At 34.9% G+C, this 22,424-nt stretch overlaps 1 protein-coding gene across 1 annotated transcript in view; it reads right to left on the bottom strand.

Annotated features, from left to right (window-relative positions):
* ttc39b (tetratricopeptide repeat domain 39B) overlaps positions 1 to 21,361 on the bottom strand; it is a 39,249-nt gene extending 17,888 nt beyond the window's left edge. The window contains exons 1-3 of the mRNA XM_030162375.1: positions 21,057 to 21,361; positions 2,137 to 2,171; positions 1,235 to 1,339 (exon numbers count right to left, since the gene is read on the bottom strand). Of these exons, the coding sequence (XP_030018235.1) occupies positions 1,235 to 1,339; positions 2,137 to 2,171; positions 21,057 to 21,095 (179 nt within the window). The 5' untranslated portion in view covers positions 21,096 to 21,361. The remainder of the gene's footprint in view (positions 1 to 1,234; positions 1,340 to 2,136; positions 2,172 to 21,056) is intronic.
* Positions 21,362 to 22,424: the final 1,063 nt, after the last annotated feature.

The raw sequence follows: 22,424 nt of genomic DNA, 5'->3' as shown, positions 1-22,424 counted from the left end.
CGAGAAGTGACGGATCATTAAATATCGTAGGGTTCCAGCAGTTAAAATTGCTTGAGGAAAATAAATTGATTTCATATCAATCCGACACTGACACAGACGAAAACGAAGGGAATTTTATCCATAATTTTTATACGTTTTAGTTAGTTTTGTAAACACACAATACAGTTTCAGTTAGTTATCATTTTTTTCTTTGAATTATAGTTTTTATTTATTTCAGTTAACGAAAAAGTTTTTACAATTCTAGTTTTTTTTAATTTCATTAGTTTTTGTTAAGGATAATAACCTTAATGTAGACCACAGGGAAATGTTTGAAAATTAAGAATTCCATGAAAAAAAAGCAAAATATCACTTCTTTAAGTCATATTTTTGGCCAAATTGTGATTTATGCATTAAATGGAGCAGCAGCGTTAGGAGAGTAAAGTTATGCTGATTTCAGTTTGGCCAAAAATACGACTTAGGCAATTATGCTATGAGGCTAACGAGTTTATAAAATATAGTATTAAAAAAACAATAGAACAATGTCAACATCCATTTTAGGAGAGAGTGTGTCCTTTGGTTTTACTGTTGAATGAATCACAGGTTCAGGTGTAATTCCATTGAAAATGAATGCAGTTCATTTTGGCCCCCCCATATGGAAGGATGGGGTAGTAATACAAGAACTACAATTACATCAAATCTATAAAAGGTAAGTTAAAAATTCAAATAGCATGATGTCAGTAACATGTTTTTTGAGGAAGGCCTGGAATATGAAATAATAATAATAACTTACGTCATATTTTTGACCCACTTCTGCATCTAAGGGTTAACTGCTGCAAAATGTGAATAGTCTTTTTTTTAAGTTGATGTATTGCCATATTTCATCAAAACCTACAATTTCATAAAATCTACAAAAGGTAAGTTAAAAATTTAAATGGTATGACATCAATAACATGTTTTTTGAGGAATAGCTAAAGTATGAAATAATAACTTTTCATTACAAAGATATTATAATAAAAGCACCTCACCGGGTCATTTTAACCCACTCATACATCTAAGGGTTAAACATCTACAGGAGTAAAATGAAAAAAAAAAAAACACCTGAATGCATCATATGTAATAATATGACACCGACACCATTTTTCTACACAATGAATGCTGTGACTTTTCACACTTTGACAACATTTTGCTGATGACTTAAGGTTTGGAATGCACCACTTTTGTCTATTACTCATCGCAGATACGTTGCCGTGGTTACCATGGTTTGAGGAGGTCCAGCGCTTCAGAGAACTTGTTGTTGAGGACCAGATTCAGAGCACACTGAGTCTCCTGGATGGCAGTGTGGAGGTCCATCTGACACGCCCTGCACACACACACACACACACACACACACACACACACACACACACAGAGTTTTCCATTGACTTACATTCATCTCATTGGACACTTACTCTAGCTGTCACATGTCTGGACTTTACTTCATGTATTATTATAAATACATCTGACAACTTTTCACTTTTACCATTTATTTTTCACTTTTTTTTCTCTATACATTAATTTTTTTTTAAATTTAAAAACAGGCTTGTGATCAGTTTTAATACATCTGAGGAAAATTCTTTAAAAAATTAAGAAAAATTTGCATCTGTGCATATAACACACAACAAATGTAAAAAATGAAAACGATGTAAAAGTCAAAATGAGATGTGAAAATGTAAAGGACAAAAACATCAGTGCATGTTGGCAACATTAAACAGAACTAAAAAAAAAAAAAAAAAAGCCTATTCAAGAAAGTTTAAACATAAAAATATAACAGGATGGAAAAAAAACAAAGACGAACAAGAAGAAAGAAACATAAAAGACGAAATGGGATGACGGGATAAACCGACTTTCACATTTAATAAAAAAAATAAAATAAAATAAAAAAAATAGTGAAGCCTGAGTCCTCATTCAACAACTTTAAACAGTGTAAAAGGTTTTACAAGATGAAAACGTTAAGTTCAGATTTCCAGTGAATAAGTTCTGTCTGTACTTTTGGTCTGCATTTGACCTTATTTACATTGTGAAAACCAGCTTTTTGTTCCCATAATGTGACTGTAATCCTTTTTGCATCCCCACAACAAACTAATGAGTTTATTCTGTTAAAGTGTGTGTTTGACTCACGCAGGTATCCGGTCGAAGGCATCTTCGAAGCAGTCCTGAAACAGACAAACACACACACATCAGTGTTCTGACTGAAGGAAACACATGTCATTCTCTCCTATTGTTGGATTTCTCAGCCTCATGAACCCATGAAGACCCAAATATTCACCAGTGTCCAAAAGCATCTACTGATCTAAAATGTTTAATAACTTTAGAGCCACTAATTCTTTCAATCCATGTAAATAATTGGTGTAAAATACAGTTTGTCATATTTTCATGGTCATCAGATATGACCCATTTGGACATTCAGAGGCTCCGTAGTTACCATGGAAACACCGTCATCTTCTACAACACTGATTCACCAGTAAAACCCATGGAGTTGGATCAATGACAGTGGATGGAGACACTGGGTTTATGTTCAGTTAATGATAGATTTTACCGATAAAGTCACTTTTTCTCAAGTTTTCTCTGTTTTTGGTATGATAACCCTCAAATGTAGTCTCACCATGATGACTAAAGTACATGATCAGTAAAATAAATACTGGAAAATATCTAGTTTTCACTGAAATAAATGCAAAATGGAAAGGATAATATTATGATAAACAGTGATAAATCACATAAGAAAGGATTAAATAGAGAGAAAAATGTATATATGAACCCTCACAAAAGCAGCACTGGGTCTTTAGAGTTTAATGTCATCAAAAAAAATTGTATTTATTGATTTATTTTTACCAAAAAAACATACCTAAACACAATAAGATATGTTCTAGTTCTAACTTTGAAAGGCCAAAAGTGACCTCCAGATGAAGGAAAGAAGGAAACAATCTAGTACCATGTGCATTAATGATGGGCTGAACTAGTAAAATGATAGGAAAAAAAACTGCCTATAAATATTTACAATTCCAGACAGATAGACAGATAGACAGATAGATAGATAGATAGATAGATAGATAGATAGATAGATAGATAGATAGATAGATAGATAGATAGATAGATAGATAGATAGATAGATAGAGATTTACTTTATTAATCCCAAGGGGAAATTCAGAATACAATAAATAAATAAATAAATGCTACTCTTTGATTTAATAGGAAAAAGTAAAATTAAATGTTAAAATGTCTACATTTACAAACATTCCTTTCACAAAAAATAATGAATAACATGAAAAACCTGAAATTTCCTTAGAAAAATAAGTGCAGTTTTAACAGTTCTATCCTTCAACTTGTTATTTATACATGTGCATGACAGATGACAGTGGATCTGTAAAGGCACAAAACGTTTAACAGAATATTATTAAAATTTTGCATTTTGGCATTTATAGATTATTCTGCTGTTATTTTACTAGTCTGACCCACTTGAGATCAAACTGAGTGAAAATGAATTTGATGCCACTGACTGTTTATGTTTTCAGTGTAAATTTTGCACTTTGCAGATTCATCCTATGGGTTGGATTGGAATCTGTGGTGGGCCGGTTTTGTCCCACGGACCTTATGTTTGACCCCCCCTGATGTAATATAAGCAGATGAGCGCAGGTGTCACAGGAGAGGAAATTAGCTACAGAGACCATAATCATGTAATGTACCATGATGTAAACATGTTTAACCCTTTCATGCATACTGGTCACTCCAGTGGACAGCTATTCTACAGCTGTTCTCTTGTATATTCATGGATTTTGTTGTTCTTTTCATTGTTTTTTTGTTTTTATTTTTTTTACACATATCTTTATTAAAGTTTTAAGACACTACATATCTTTTCTGACATGAACTGGTAACATTATGTAGATCTCTCCTGAGCATAAACCCCCAGAATCACAAGCCCTCCCCACAGTTTTCACACAATTTATCAGTAAATACATGTTTCTGTGCGTTAAAAATTAAACGTGTGTCCAGCTGAGTGGATATATTTGCAACTTCATGAAAAATAGGTTCATTTTGAATTTTTTTTGTCATTATTACTTTTTTAAATGTATTTTTAATTTTTTTAAATTTTTTTTTAAATTTATTTATTTTTCAGAAGAAAATTTTCTATCATATTGTTTTTTTCATGCCTAAAGAGGAATAAAAACACTCAGGAAAAATTTTTGATTAAGGTTCTCATAATTCGTGCATGAAAGGGTTAATTCTGCTATAAAGATCATATTCACACAGGGACGTGGTTTCCAACCTTTTTTGGCTCGTGACCCCATTTTAACATCGCAAATTTCTGCGACCCCAGACATTCAAAATGCAGACTTTTTTTTTTTTGCTAAAATTAATTTGTTTTTAATCATGTAATTAGGGATGTAACGATTACCAGTATAACGATAAACTGTGGTAAAATTCCCGATGGTTAGTATTACCGTTTAAATTCGAATTATCATGATAACCGTGTTTGATTACCGCACTTTGAAAACTAATGGTACTGCTCATTTACTATCTATCTATCTATCTATCTATCTATCTATCTATCTATCTATCTATCTATCTATCTATCTATCTAGCTATCTATCTATCTATCTATCTATCTATCTATCTATCTATCTATCTATCTATCTATCTCTGAAAAAGAAACTAAAACAACTCAAACTTGATCTGGAAAATGGTCAAACAATGGCCATGAAGTGACATCTTTAATGCACATTTGTATGTTTGATCATTTACATGTTAATATTTGAATGTTCTGCCAACAGAAAGTACACAGTGGCTATTATTTAATTTTATTTGTTTATATATTTTATTTATTTATTTCAAAATAAAACTTGGTTAAATTATTTCAGTGTGTGTATCAGTACTTTTTGAACATTTTGAGCACAATTTCAACAATATCACGATAATAATGATAACCGTGATAATTTGGGTCGCAATAACCGTGATATGAAATTTTCATATCATTACATCCCTACATGTAATAGTTTGCTATACCATGTTACAAATAAATGTTAATTTTAGACACATTTAGTCTATATAATGTATATTATTCTGGACAGAGGCAGTAAATCCAGGTGTAGATTACTGCACAAAGTGAGAATTGTATTTTCCTTGGTCAGGATATGTACAGTCAGTCCAGCTTGGATTCACAAGGCTGACAATTAATACTGAACAAACAAGAACTCAAACTATGAATTATAAAAGAGCTGCAGCATCTGAAACTGACCACAGTGAACATTTGACAGATAAACAGAACCACAGTGCTGCAGTTTCACACTCACAGTTTGTCATGTCTGTTATGGATTGAGATTGTCTCTCTCAACTCACCATATATTTTTTATTAGGAAGTTTTTATTTATATTTTTATCAATTACTAAAAATTTCAGGCGACCCCATTTGAATTCCAGGCAACCCCACAGTGGGTCCTGACCCTAAGGTTGAAAAACACTTACATAGGGACACCACCCCCACCCCCACCCCACCCCATGAACCAGCCCCGAGTGGACACACAGTTTACAGCTGACTTTGAAGCTTCTGCACTAGCTTCACTTTTCAGGCCCCGAGGCTTGATAAGCCACAGCGCTGACCCAGAGTCGAGGAGCCGTCTGATTGGTCACAGCTTTTTCCGCCAGTTTGAGCTTCATGTGGTAACGTTTCCAACGATACACTGATATAAACTCTATTCAGAAGTGATTAAAATCTAAAACAATATCTAGTCATACAACACAGCACATCAAGTGGGAAGTCACAGCACACACACACACACACACAAACACATGCACACACACACACACACACACACACACACACACACACACACACACACACACACACACAGTCTCTGGAGCCTCAGTAGCAGGCTAATAATAGCAGTCAGTGGCTTCTTACATAATAACATACAGCTGCAGTCTGAGGGCTCAGCTATCGACCCACTGTAGTTACACACACACACACACACATACACACACACACACATACAACACACCACAACGCTCTGACCCATAACTGAACACTATGTGGACGCCGAGCCATGAAAAAGATATCTAAAGATCTGCGCTTACATGAACATCCATTCTACACATGGACACTGTTTGACATGAGTTTCCAGTGTTTTAAATGTGCTTTCAAGGAAAACTGCAAAAAAAATAATCTGTTATATAAATTAAATGACTGAAATAAAATGTATATCTACAAAGCTGAAAGTCAAAACAGTTCTAAAATATAGAGTTCGGATCAAGTTACATATACATAGATAATACTGTTTATAGCAGGGGTGTAAACATACAGCCTGGGGGCCAAAACTGGGGTAAAAAGGGTAAAAATGACAAAGAAGACATAAACAATCAAGTGTGTCACTGAGTCATGAAATGTTGTATTTATCATAAAGTTAAATATAAATAAATAAATAAATAAATAAAACTACATGAAATTATTTACATTTGTACACTATCCTTTCACAAAAAATGTGAATAACATGAACAAATATGAACAATCTGAAACATCTTAAGAGACGTGTAACTGGACCGATATTCTGCCTGTTGTTAACTGTTCTGTGTGTTTGTAGATCCACTGTGATCTGTAAGATGTAATACTGCATATGTATAATTGATCAGCTGAGGCAGAATATTGTTAAATTACACAGATTCTTCTTCAAATTACTAGTCGTTCACAGATGTTCATGTCATTCACATTTTTTTTTTTAAAAAGAGAGTTTGTAAATGTAAACATTTTACCTTTTTTGTGCTAAAAACTAAAGAATTTGGAGTTGACATTTATAATTTCATTTATGTTATTATTTTACTGATCCAGCCTGTTGGAGATCATACTGGACACTTCGTTTATGCGTGTGTGTGTGCGCTGTTCTTTACAGTAGATATGTAAAAAAAAAAAAAATTTTTACAGCCGTTTTTAACACTAATATTGTCTTTTTAACGTAACTGTTCCATACTTATATTTTTATTCTTGAATGTATATTTGATGTGTCTATCTTATTTGAGCACCTAACAGAATGACAATAAAGCTGATTCCATTCTATTCTATTCTATTCTATTCTATTCTATTCTATTCTATTCTATTCTATTCTATTCTATGCTGTTCTGTTCTATTCTATTCTATTCTATTCTATGCTGTTCTGTTCTATTCTATTATACTCTATTCTATTCTATGCTGTTCTCTCTATTCTGCTCTATTCTATTGTATTCTATTCTATTCTATTGTATTCTATTCTATTCTATGCTGCTCTATTCTATTCTATACTATTTTATTCTATTCTGTTCTATTCTATTCTCCTCTATGCTGTTCTCTATTCTATTCTATTCTATTCTATTCTGCTCTGTTCTATTCTATGCTGTTCTATTCTATTCTATGCTGCTCTGTTCTATTCTATTCTATTCTATGCTATGCTATGCTATGCTATTCTATTCTCTGCTCTTCTGTTCTGTTCTACTCTATTCTGCTCTGTTCTATTCTATTCTGTTCTATTCTATTCTGTTCTATTCTAAACTCAAATTAGTTCAGGTTCCACATTGATAGAACAGAATAGAATAGAAAAGAGCAGAATAGAGTAGAATAGAACAGACTGCTCTGCTCTATCGTATTCTATTCTATGAATGTGGAACCTGAACTAAAGTGAGGTTCACAGCTCTGGTTTATCGGATCATTTCGCTGCTGCTTTAGGTCTGTACATCAGATTAAATTGACAATAAAAAAAATAAATAAATAAAATCACCGAACTGCCTTTAAATGCATTGAACTGTTCCTTTAAAATGAAGACAACGAAGTCTGAGAGAAAACAGGAGGAAAAGAACAGAGGGAAGTGGGAGGAAGAAAAAGATGGAAGAGGCTGGAGGTCAGAAAAAAGAATCCTGTTGAAAATGTGTGTGAGTTTGTGTGTGAAGTTAAACACACGCTCACACACTCATCCACGTTTCACACTTGTACGTCTGTGACTTTCTCTTTTCCTACCAACAGATGCTCCCTCTGACACTCCCTCACACTTCGGGGGTGTTTTCTGCTCGAGTTAAAAACAGAAATACGACTTTTTCCTCGAGTTAAAAACAGAAATCCTATCAACTCCTGCTATTGTTATTGACTTTTTCTGTTTTCTTTGCCTCTTTTTTCTTCTCCACAACCTACTACTTATTAAATACAATAACTGATGACCGATGATCCATTAATAACTGGATTAGAATATTTGTTTTTCTTATTGTTTAGTGGTTTGTGTGTTGAATGGTAGGAGGGTCACTGCACTTACCAGTTTTTTAAACCTATCGATTAAAACAGGTTTCATGTCTTCTGTGTGTGTGTAAAAAAATGAATGTCGTTAAACCAGACAGTCGTGCACTTTAACACACAACAGAAAATACATGATCATAAAAGTTGTAGAGCCTGTAGCACAGAGAAAACAAAGTGCTACTCCTTTGAAATTTGAAGTTCTGGTGTCCCCCAAAGCTCATTCCTTGACCCACTTTAGAACGTCTATAAAAACCTTGTTTTATGAGTGAACAATGTAATATTTATGGGGATTTATTTGTAGAAATGGAAATTAACACTCATCATTGTTTTCATTTTTATATAATTGTGTAAAAATAGTAATCTAGGGTAATGGGTGAATGGGTCAGAATGGACTTCCTCTATTCTTTTACTGTCATCCAATGTTAAGGTGTCTTACCATAACGTAACACTTGAGGTGCCACCGGACTTTAAATTTTTTTTTTAATATTCAATTTTGATATCAAGATTTCGGATTAGTATTGGCAAAACTAATATAAAAAAAAAACTCTATCAGAAGCAAAAAAATCCAGATCGGGACATGACTAATTACAATAGCTGCAGGTAATGTTAATATGTAAATGTTATCATAGTCAACAGTCTAAGACACCAGGACTAAGGTTCTAAATAAAAGGTAAATTATAAGAAAATATAAGTGCTTCTATTTACCAAGTCTGTAATTCAAGACTTTCCATTTGGTGACGTAAAACATATGATTCTACTGAATGGTGAATTTACAGAAAATGTGTTGTGATCAAGATTGTTCTTTGAATATTAAATTATTGGTATAAGGCAGGGGTGTCAAACATAAGGCCCACAGCCCAAAAACTGCCCACTAAAGGGGCCAATGAGGCCTGTGGGATGAATTTGTGAAATACAAAAATTACACAGCAGACATTAATAACACTGGTCTACAATTTTTATTTATTTATTTAACAAATTATCTGCCTCAGAGATTAAATGTGCTAAATGTTACTTTTTTTTTTTTATCAGATTCATTGGAAAACAAATGATAAAAGTGCTGGTTTGCTGATGTTTTCAAGGTCTATGATAAAGTGTTATTATACTTATATATTGGTTTATGTACATTTATACACTACATTTATAAATGTTTCACTGATAGAGCCTGTAAAGTGAATGTACTGTCATGTGCAGACAGTGTTTTGACGTAGATCTGGTAGCTCTGACACTAATATTCCTTTGGAGTTAAACCCATTCTGTCGTTAATTCTCGAATTTCACATTTTAACCCAAAACTATATCTGGGAAACTTCAGCCAAACAGCATTAAGGACTGGATGTGTCTTTATCAGTGACTCAGACGTGGTAAAATTTCACTACTTTTATTCTGGAAGTATTTTACTTGTAGACCAGTGTAACCAATCAGCCCAGGTTCCACAGACAGACCAGTATGACGTCAAGTACCAGTAAAATATTATCATAATAACCTGAAAATAATGAAAACTACAATTTTTTCTCTTTGTAAATGTGTAAAAAAAGTTAAATTACATGAAAATCTTTACATTTACAAACCATCCTTTCACAAAAAGTGTGAATAACTAGATCAAATATGAACAACATGAAATGTTAAGAGAAATAAGTGTAATTGTACCAATATTCTGCCTGTTATTATATCTTGTGTGTATTTGTAGATCCACTGTGATCTGTAAGTTGTAATCCACATGTGTAAATGATAAACTGAGGCAGAGTATTGATAAAATTACACTTATTTTTCTTGGGAAATACCAGATGGCTCATGTTATTCACATTTTTTAAAGGATATTGTGCGGATGTTAACATTTTCATAATGTAATTTTTCTTTTTTCACTCTAAAACATAGAGAGACATTTAGAGTTGACATAAATTATAGGTTATTATGTTATTATTGTCCTGGTCCGACCCATTTCAGATCATACTGGGCTGAACGTGGAACCTGAACAAATGGATTGGACATCCCTGGTATCAGGTGATGAGATTTCAGTGCGATGAGGTTTTACTCAACTGCAGTTTTTATCCCATGGTTGGAACTGTTAGTGTCAACAATAGAGACCTTATGAACGTGAAGCAGAGCAAATAAAGGTTAAAGCATGTTATTTACATTCCTTTCATATCTCAGGGATTTAAACACTGAGAAATACTCTGCACTCAGCAGCAGAATTAGCATTAGTCTCTAAACTGAAGTGATAAAAAAAGGAAAAGGGAAGTAAAAGTAAAAGCCGTCAGGGGTTAAAGGTCACAGGACTTTAATGAAGGGCTGCCTGGGTTTGAGTCCAGACCAACAAACCCCAGACACACACATCACCTCTGTCTGCATACCACAGTTATTTATTGTTGTGTTGCTGGGCAGTAAGTCGGACGATGACCTTCCACTGTGTTTAGTTTTTGTTTTTTTTTAGACATAAACACAGTTGGTCTCACATTCAGCGGCACTCAGTGCAGTCAGCTAAATTCCTCTGTAATGTGATGAGTTAGACTGAAGGAGGCTGACAGAGGGGCGTTTGTCAGCTCCTATGAGGAGATGAACTGGTGTGATATGACGCAGGACGGCTTCGACATCCACAAAAACACCCACACATCCACCTGAAGGCAGGCAGCTGGGACACAAACGCACAAAGACATAAGAAAGGAGACAGAGTTCCACCGGAATCTTCCTCAGAATGAACAAGACCCAAACTAATCGACGGTGGAGCTCTTAAAAATACGACCAATGTCCCTGTATCTCAGCATTATGTTCTATTAAGAATCAGTGAATTAGGCAGTGAGCCATGCACCCATGATTTCCACAGCTAATTTTCAAAAAGCATGGCCAAAAAAATGGTGCACATCTTGCTCAAGGCTGTGCTAATTATCAATATACTCTTCTCTTACCTTGTCATGGCCTAATTTTGCCTAAATCCATCTATTTTTCACAAAAATGAAGTGAATCGTCATTTAACTCTAGAGCAGTGTTTTTCAACCTTGGGGTCAGGACCCCACATGGGGTCGCCTGGAATTCAAATGGGGTTGCCTGAAATTTCTAGTAATTGAAAAAAATAAAAATAAAAACTTACTAATAAAAATATATGGTAAGGTGACAGAGACAATCCCAATCCATAACAGACATGACAAACTCTGAGTCTGAAACTGCAGCACTGTGGTTCTGTTTATCTGTCAAATGTTCATTGTGGTCAGTTTCAGATGCTGCAGCTCTTTCATAATTCATAGTTTGAGTTCTTGTTTGTTCAGTATTAATTGTCCTCCTTGTAAATCCAAGTTGGACTGACTGAACATATCCTGACCAAGGAAAATACAATTCTCACTTTGTGCAGTAATCTACACCTGGTTTTACTGCCTCCGTCCAGAGTAATACACATTATATAGACTAAATGTTGTGTAAAATTAACGTTTATTTGCAGCATTGTATAATAAACTATTACATGATCAAAAACCAATTAATTTTAGCCAAAAAAAATTTTACGTTTTGTATGTTTGGGGTCACCAGAAATTTGTGATGTTAAAATGGGGTCACGAGCCAAAAAAGGTTGGAAACCACTGCACTAGAGGGTCCCTGGACGTGTCGGCATGTCCTGATGACGTGTGATTTAAGACGATGTGGCAGTAGACGCAGCCTCACTGAAACTCCATTTCAATTAGTGTGAAAACTGCAGATGTCAAACTAACACTGTGAAGTCAATGGTGTTAAAGCAAATGGAGAACCAACGTTCTGAGACACAAGAAGAACATCACTTTTCAGCAAATGTGTCATTCCATTTGGTGTGTGTTCGGTGCAATTGGAGACGGTAAAAACAGGCTTCGAAGGGAATTTTTGCACACAGGAAGTGCCTGCATGAAAGAAAACATATCTGTGTTAGTCACTGAAAAGTGACTAGAATTTTATTCTTTACCCTATTATTTTCATTATCTAATTATTTATTTCTAAACTATTTTTGCACATTTGTACATGGTTGAATAAATGTTCTAAGCTGTTCAATGTTGTTTGCGTAATGAACAGGATCTCACAATACATTCCATGACGTGTGTCGCTTTTACACCCCCTCAGAATATTACACACCCTGCTTTTTTTTTTTTTACACACCCTGTTCCTCCATTTCTGCTGAACACACTGACAAGAATCAATACCAAGCTGATGTTGCATGCATGTTTGTTATAATCATCCTCCCTAGACCTCACTTTCTTGTTCTTGTTTGTAAAATTTAAATGTTATAAATAAAAAGTGTCAAAAAAAAGAATCAATACCAAGTTGAATTTGCGAGCTTGTCAGGTTCTGTCTCTATGTATGTGCATCACATTACATCTGGTGTAAAAATAACAGCATTTCATAAAAACAACATCCTTCCAACAGTCAAACATGACGGTGGTGGAACTACTTGCTGAACTTGATGGAAGCATGGATTCTGTTCTCTACTAGAAAATGTCTGACCATCAGTTCCTGACCTGAAGCTCAAATGCATCTGGGTTCTGCAGCAGGACAATGACCTGAAACATACCAGCAATTTCCACATCTGAACAACTTAAAAAAATACTAAATAAGACCAATGTCCCTGTATTTATTTCATTATACTTTTACTTTTTTTTTTTTGCTACACTCTAATTAGAGTGCTCTTTCATTTGTTGTTTTTATATGCATGTGTGTGTATATATGTGTGTAAATGTGTCTATATATGCACATATACTTAGCTAAAAGGACGGTAAATTGGAATTCTGTGATTGAAAGTATCTTATTCTTCTTCAATAAAAGTATTTTGGGAAAAAAAGGAGTGGGTGGTACTTTCACTTTCACATAATTTTCTTTGTTTTGCACAAAAAAAAGACAAAAAATGTGCAGTTGTCATTATTTCTAGGTTATTATGATTGTATTTTACTGGTCTGACCCACTTAAGATCAAACTGTTCTATTATATGTGCCCCTGAACTAAAATAATTTTACACCCTTGACTGTTAATATCTTCAGTGTAATTTTTGCATTTCACAAATTCCTCCCATGGCCCAGATCGGACCCTTTGTCGGACCGGTTTTGGCCCACAGGCCGCATGTTTGACACCCCTGTTCTACAACATTGCTTCACCAGTAAAACCCATGGAATTGGATCAATGACAGTAGATGGAGACACTTGTTTTTACCTTCAGTTAATGATAGATTGGATGGAAAAATCACATTTTCTTCAGTTTTCTCTGTTTCTGATGTAATAACCCTCGACTTTAATCTGAACTTGAATGAACATCTACATGATCAGTGAATTAAATATAGGAAAATACACGATTTACACTGAAAAAACACAAAATATGATGATGATAAATTATTTTAAGAAATATATAATAATAATATGTTAAATATTGAGAAACATTCATTTGGGAACTGGCATAAAAGTAGCTTTGGGTCTTTAAGGGTTAATTTTTTTTAAATCCAGGTGGAAGAACTGCAACTACAGCTGTATTTGGACCAGAATAAATGCATTTCAGACGCCTGAGACTCTTATTCAGCTTCCTGTTTGTTGTGCAGTGAAGACAAACTGTGGGTGAAATCAGATCTGTCATTTACATAAGCCCAAACACACACACACACACACACACACACTGACAGGAGGGACTGGATCGTATCACCTCACTTAGAGCTGATTACACTCGGCAGATACATAAGTCCAATAATCAGCTCATGCCTCACCTGTTCTGCACATGAACCATCTACAGCCACCTGTGGAACCAGAACCAGCCTCCTCTAAAATACAGATACTGTGGACATGTAACGACCGAACATGTCAGTAAACGCCTCATGTACCGGCAGTAAAACAGAGGTACTACAGACGCCACACACACACACACACACACACACACACACACACACACACACACACACACACACACACACACACACAGGGCTGTAAATTACAAACATGTGATGGAGCAAATAAACAACAAATGAGGAAAGGAAGGAGGGAATCTACCAGTGAAATGGAAGACGGAGCTAATGAGCTACGGTTACATGTTGTCTGGACTGACGTATGTGTGACCATTCAGCATTTTATTTTATCGCACATTAACGCACAATCTGAGTGGGATTCTTTTTTACACTTTTTACACTTGCAGAGGTATAAAGGCTGGTGTTTGAGTAAAATATCAAAGCAAATGAATAAATGATGAGCAAATTTGTTGCCAAAACTTAAAAAATAAATAGATTTTTAACAAATATCTGAAATTTCACATACAAATGCATTTTGTTTTGCAAATACAAAACACACCTGTCAAATTAAAAAAACAAAACAACCCCAAACATGAACTATTTGCACAGAACCATAACCGGCACTGTTAGCGTGTTCTTTTGTTGGAACCTCCAAGAATAAGTCTGGATTCGTCTCTGTCTCATTATTATAAATGTATTTTGACTTGATCTGACCACAAAGTACAACTCAGTGCTGAGGATTCACACTAAAGCCGGAGATGGACCCAGATATTCCAACACACATTGCTTTTATAATCCTTGTAAATTTCAACTATCTAAATTAAAATCATATTTCAGTACCATCACACCTCACAAAACCCACTGGTTTTGTCCACACTGTATCTCTGTCTTACTTGTTTATTTTATTTTTTGCATGCTCCGTCTTCTACATATGCACCAAACCACTGAAACAAATCCCTGCTGATGTGAACCCTGTTTACTTACACGCCAATAAACATGATTCTGATTCAACAGTTTTTCCGCCAATGTAATGCCCCGTTTCCACTACGTGGTATCGGCTCGGCTCGACTCGACTCGACTCGACTCGACTCGGCTCAGCCTTTTTTGTGTTTCCATTATGAAAAAGGACCTGGAATCTGGTACCCGGTACTACTTTTTTGGTATCACCTCCGCTGAGGTTCCAGGACTGGGGACCAGATACTAAAACATGACGTGTAAACACTGCAGACCACTGATTGGTCAGACAGTTTTCTCTGTGACCCACTGTTTTACAAAAAAAAGCTGAAGTGGACAGCAAATACAGCGGTAGGTTAATCCACATGATAACAGCCCAAAACTGCACCATGGTAGGGCGAGGAGATTCAGTCTTTGGCAGCCGACGTGAAAATTCAGACGAGACAACACGTAACGAGCGAGTTTATCAGCAACTCTCTGAACAGACGACATGGAAGTAACGCACCACATCGCTATGACGACCAGGTACTGTAAAGTCTGTAGTATCTGTAATGGAAACGCTCTCCAGGAATACCGAGTCGAGCCGAGCCGAGCTGAGTCAAACTGGTTCCACGTAGTGGAAACGCGGCATAATAAACAGCTTTCCTACAGGTAAGGTTTAAAATACTTACCATCACACCATACATTTGATATAAAAAAATCATCACTACACATATGTATAATATATAATAGTTCTACTATCTTCAATAAGAAGCCACACACTCTGTGCCACTGTATAATTTTTACTCCCATATTTTTTTTTACCCCCCTAAGAATTATTATAGAATACTAGCAGCATTGTACCCATGGTGCCATTGTACAATAGCATAACAGACTAAAATCGCCCAGCATACCTCACAACATTTGAATACGGACATAAAATTGTGCCTAGTAGATAGTCAGGTAATGTTTCTATTCATTTGGTGAGTTTGGCGGTGGTCGGGCCTGTGAAGGCTGAGGAAAACCCGTACAAACGCCCTCCTGTGCTGCAACATCGATCGGACACAGGACGGACACAGAACGTGCATTACAGCAGGATCCATGCACATGCTCCAAACCGTCAGGCATGTGCAACTGCATTCTTTTTGATGTAAACATCTGGTAGTGAAACCTGTAGTACTGAATTCACCCCATTTATTTATCATTTACTACAGTAAATGTCAGTGTATTTGGATATTCAAAACTACACAGTTAATGGGGGTGAAAATAATACGGGTGTAAAACTGCGGTTTTAACACCTCTGATATAACTGATACTGATGAGTTTTGACTTGAGTGGATGGTGGAAGTGTACAAACAGGTAAACAAAGACCATATTTCCCTTTTTTTTCCCTCTATAATAGTCATTTTCTGTTGTTCACTTTCTCTTATTTCTTATTTCTTCACTCTCTTGTATTTCTATGTTATTTACTCATATGTTCTATTAGAGATGTAACGATATGAAAATTTCATATCACGGTTATTGTGACCAAAATTATCATGGTTATCATTATTATCACGGTATTGTTGAAATTGTGCTCAAAATATTCAAAAAGTACTGATACACACACTGAAATAATTTAACCAAGTTGTATTTTGGAAAACAACAACAAAAAAACAAATAAAATAATTGGCACAATGTCCCTTCTGTTGCAGAAACATTCAAATATTAACCCTTAGTGGTCTGAGCCTATTTTCAGTCCTTTTGATTTTGCTTTTATATACTATATAAACAAATGTTTACTATACCCATGTTTGGGATCTTTTTTTCAGCATAACTTCATTAATATCATCTGCCTATTATTTTCACTTTAACCTACTATAAAAACATAAAAGGCCAGAATACATACACACAAAAAAAAAAAAAAAAACGATTTGAAAAATGTATATACTTTATTGCATAAATAACACACAGATGCTTAACGAACCTTTTCAAAGACTTTAGGTATATACAGTTAAAATTGTAATAAATTAAAACTATACTCAAATATTTGACATAAAAGCAGATCTTTACATAGGCGTTTTCTCTGGAAAAGTGCAGTAATCAAACACTGTTATGATAATTAGAATTTAAACGGTAATACTAACTGTCTGCAATTTTACCACGGTTTATGGTTATATTGGTAATCGTTCCATCCCTGTGTTCTACATTAGGGGTGTCCTTGAGGGCTGGTATCCTGCATGTTTTAGATAGTTCCCTCTTCCTGCACACCTGCTTCAGTTAATGATCAGCTCATCATCGTGCTCTGCAGAAGCCTGATTATGATGTAATGGCCTCCAGGTGTGATGGATGAGGGGAATGTCTAAACCATGCAGGATACCGGCCCCGGAGGACCAGATTTGGACACCCCTGTGCTACATTCATTCATCTCTTCCCTTCATAAACCCACCTACGTTCACACACCCACACATTCACAGCTCACATGTTTCATCCTCTTATTGTGGTTTAGAATATCATGTTAGATATTTTACCCATATATGACCCCATTATTTTACATTCAAGTCAGCAAATTCCAGTAGAGAAGCCTCAGGATGCAACGTCTGACAGTTCCACTAGTTTCTAAGTAAATCTATAATATTATTCAATCTAATGCAATCACCTCCAAAAATGTGCAATAACCCTGAAGAATGAGAATTATGAGCAATGAGTCAAACAATAATCCTCTGTTCTATCTATCTATCTATCTATCTAGACATATATACTGTTAATATTGTGTCTATTCATATTTCATGTCTATTTCCATTTTTGTTCTACTTTTAGCTCTATTCTTATTTCACTTTTTGTTAAATTTTCTATTCTTTTATTTTAAGTTTTTGTAATTTTATATTTGCTCTATACTTATTACCCCGCCCCCCAAAGGGAAGGCAAGGGGTATTGTTTTTATTTTCGTTTGTTTGTTTGCTTGTTTATTTGTTAACACTCTAGCAGCAAAATTATTGGTTGAATTCATACCAAATTGGGTTTATAGATTACCAGTGATCCAGATTATATGTGATTACGTTTTGGGAAAAGTGAGTCAAGGTTAAAATTTTTAATGATTTTTTTTTAAATCTGTTTTTCCTCATTCACTTATAATGGGCGAAATTTCAAATGTCTGCAGTAGCAAAACTATTGGTTGAATTCATATCAAATTTGGTTTATAGACTGCTAAAGACACAGAATAGATGTCATTGCATTTTGGGAAAAGTAGGTCAAAGTTCAAATTTTTTATGACTTTTTAATATAATTTTTTTCCCCATTTACTTAAGATGGGCAATATTTGTCATGTCTATAAAAACAGCTATTTTGTTTCAGTTTCCTTCAAACTTGGCACATAGATAGAGGCAATTGATAATGATGACATCAGAACACACGTAGACATGATGACATCAGCTGGATTGATGCCAAAATAAGCAACAATACGTGCAAGGGGCGAGGTTTGTTGTGCCTGGAACCACTTGTTTTCTAATGTATTGATTTTTTTTTAAATTATTAATATTGTTGCACTGACTGGAGTAGCACTCCTAATTTCATTGCACACACAATGACAAGAAAGGCTATTCTATTCTATTCTATTCTATTCTATTCTATTCTATTCTATGACCTGACAGTATGTTTGTCTTTATGTGTTATTTGCATTGAATTTGCATGTGCTGCCTCTGTAATCATTCTATAAAGTAAACGTATAAACACCATATGGTCTTTGGAGTGTTTTGCAGAGGTATGATGTATTACAGTAGGGGTGTCAAACATAAGGTCCGCGGGCCAAAAGTGGCCAGCCAAGTAGGGCTGAAAGATATATCGTTATCGTATCGATATCTAGATATGAACATTCAAGATATTAATATCGAAAAAGCAACGATATAAACGATATAGATTTCCCCCGCGCTCGCCCTGCATGTACAGCTCTGGAAGTCACAACAAATTTCATTTATTCGTATTTTATGTTAATGTTGATGACTGGTAGTGAGTTCTTATAAATAAAACTGCACTTTCCACATTCTTTTGTATTATCATGTTTGTATTTTTCTGAAAAATGCTTGGTTTTCATTGAACCCGTAGTCATATTGTATTGTATCGATATCGAGATATCTGGCATGAATATCGAGATACGAAATTTAGTCCATATCGTTCAGCCCTACTGCCAAGTGGTCCAATCCGGCCCACAGGATGAATCTGCAAAGTTCAAAAATTACACTGAAAATATTAACAGTTAAGGGTGTTCAGGGGTTACATACAGCTCAATGTGATGACGTTAAATAATAGCATAATACCCATTAAATAAAAATAATGACAACTCCAAATTTTCTCCTTGGTTTAACACGAATAAACTAAAATTACATTATGAAAATATGTACATTTACAAACTATCCTGTCACAATAAAATGTGAATAACCTAAACAACTATGAACAGCATGAAGCGTCTTAAGAAAAATAAATGCAATTTTAACAATATAATGCCTGTTAATAGGGACGTTAGAAAATATCAGTTCTGCAATATATCGCGATATTTCATTTCACAATACTGTATCGATATTAAAAAGTACTGTATTGATATTTTTAGGTATTTATTCAAATGCAGATATGGCAGAGGTTCATTTTTGTTTTTTGTTTTTTTTCTTTATTGTTTATCTCTTATTTATTGTTATTTAACACTGTTTTATTAAATAATGGTTATTTGAAGCATCCTAAAAGCACTTTTTACTCTTTACGTTACCCCTGCCCTCTTTATTCTGATTCATTTAATTTATTTGAAGTGTCATGTTTCTGTATTGTTGTACACATCTCTCCTATTGTGTTGCTTCTGTTTTAGTGTTTTCACTTGCATCTTGAATCCTGCTGTTGTGCCCTTTACTTGTTTGTCAAAAGCACTTTGTAAACTTTGTTTTTAAAAGGTGCTATACAAATAAAGCTATTATTATTATTATTATTATTATTATTATTATTATTATTATTATTATTATTACTGTCTGAGAGGCAGGTGTTAGTTCCTTTGGAAACTAGGAGAATTAGAAAAATTTTGTGATATAGCATTAGATCCTGTTCTGATCAAATAAAAATGTGTTTAGTATTTGTACATATTTCTGGTGTAATTCAATTCTTCCAGGAAAAAATCTTTAAGAAAAAAGAAATAAACAAAAAATTGCCTTTTTAACAGTATCATGATATATTGTGATATATCGTACTGTGATCCTAGTATTGTGATTTGTATTGTATCGCCAGATTCTTGCCGATACACACCCCAACCTGTTAATAAATGTTTTCTACATTTTTAGATCCACTGTGATCTGTAAACGGCATTAATAATAATAATCTGACACATAATTCTGTTGGAACTGCACTTACATTTTTAAAAGATATTTCAGGTTGTACACGGTTGTTCTAGTTTTATCACATTTTCTTTATCAGATTACATTAAATTAAATAGAACTTTATCGATCTTTAGGGCAGAGCTCTCAGGAAATTGAGGTTTCTAATAGCAGCACAAACACAGGATATAGACACGAGAAATACCACAAGAAAAGAGCAAAACAATAAGTGGAAAAGAGAAAAACAGCCATGAATGTAATGTATATGCAACTGAATGTATATGCAACTGAATGTATAAGTAATTGAATGTCATGTGACTTTCAAACAAAAACAGGAAGAAAATTTGGTAATATTTATTATTTTTAGGTTATTATTTTACTGGTAGAGGGATCACATTGGGTTTGTATGTGGAACCTGAATTAAAGTGAGTCGGACACACCTGTGAAACAGCCTGAGTGTGTCACAAGTGATGGAGTTAATGGAAGCAAAGGTCAGCGGTGAAAACAATGGAGCCAGTGTAAGGAGGGTCATTATAGGAACATGAAGCAGCAACAGCACTAAGGACACAGGGAGGCAATACAGAGGAAGTATGACAGCAAACACACACACACACATGACATATATATAACACACACACACACACACACACATATGACATATATATATAACACACACACACATATGACATATATATATAACACACACACACACACACACACACACACACACAGACAGGAGGACAGACAGACAGACAGACAGACAGACACACACACACACACACACACACACACACACACACACACACACACACACACAGACGGGGCTCCCACCTCCTCCTCCGCCGTGGCTCCGTTGCCTACGTGGGCCATATCCGTACCCCGTGTGTCCTCTCTCAGGTCCGCAGGTTCCGTTCTCTTCGTCTCTCAGGACAACCGCGCGCCCATGTCCGTGTCCGCGTCCCCGCCGCAGCCTGAGCCGCCGCAGCTGCACCCAAACCCGGCCGTCCTCGCGCCCGCCTGCGCCTGCGTATCCCCGGGTCACCTTCCCTCCTTCGGCCTCCGGAGATGGAGCTGCTGCTGCTGCCTGAGCTCCTGTATGGTGACTCTTCCGTGAACGAAGGGAGGAAAAAAAAAAAAAAAAACACGACTACGTTGTCTCACACACCGACAGAAAACACACCTCCTGGACTTCCTTGTCTCCGCCCCTCCGACTGCTGTCAGGACGGAGCTACGTGGAAACCAAGCTCACATTTCACTCACGAGTATGGACCTGGAAACGGAATTAGCACTTATTATTATTATTATTATTATTATCATTATTATTATTAGGACTTATTATTAGGACTTATTAAGAGTCATTAAACGATTTTTAATAATTTATTACCTGAAAACGGGCTGATACGTACAGAAGCGCATTGCATTCACTCACACAAAAAAAAATTAAATTCAGCTGTTTTTCCAAATTAACGAGATAATTATCTCGTAAAAACAGAGCCGATTTTTTTTTTCAGAAAATAGTAGAAAGTCAAAAAAAAAAAAAAAAGAGAAAAAGGCTGTTTTTCCAAATTAACGAGAAACTGTTTTCTGAAAAAATAAGAATTCAGCTCTGTTTTTACGAGATAATTCTCTCATTAATTCAAATAAACTGAGCCAGATTTTATTTTTTTGTGTGAATGCAATATGCTTCTGTATTACTGCACTGCAATTCTAATATGTCCTAATTCTAAAATCTATCGACACTTATTTTAACTTTAGCACAAATTTTAATCAGTTTAGAAATGCTGTTTTAATTCTGTTTTTTCATAATGCATGCATGAAGGAGTTAACAAATATAAATTAATGGCTTATTACAATAAAACAGGCCATTTTCGATTTTTCATTGTTCATGTATATTTGGCGCTTTTTAGTTTTAAAGGTTTCAATGCAGGAATTTAATTTTAAACTAGTATTTTTCCACTTTGGTATCGACACATTTACTGCACTACTGTACTTTACAGTACATTTGAGGTTCTAGTTCTTTTATTTAACTCTATACTCCACTACATCTCAAAGCCAATTCAGACCTAGATCAACAACTAGAAAAGTAACTACAATGAGAAATAAAGTTTTTTACTCATGAAACAAAACAATAAATCAAAGTCCAAAGTCACTTAACATGTTTCAACACATTTAGACAAAATAATCCCAACCCAGATGAAG

Source organism: Sphaeramia orbicularis, chromosome 18 (assembly GCF_902148855.1).
Source record: "Sphaeramia orbicularis chromosome 18, fSphaOr1.1, whole genome shotgun sequence".
NCBI lineage: Eukaryota > Metazoa > Chordata > Actinopteri > Kurtiformes > Apogonidae > Sphaeramia > Sphaeramia orbicularis.
Note: the sequence above shows the minus strand (reverse complement) of the source record. Positions and strands in the feature narration are given on the sequence as shown.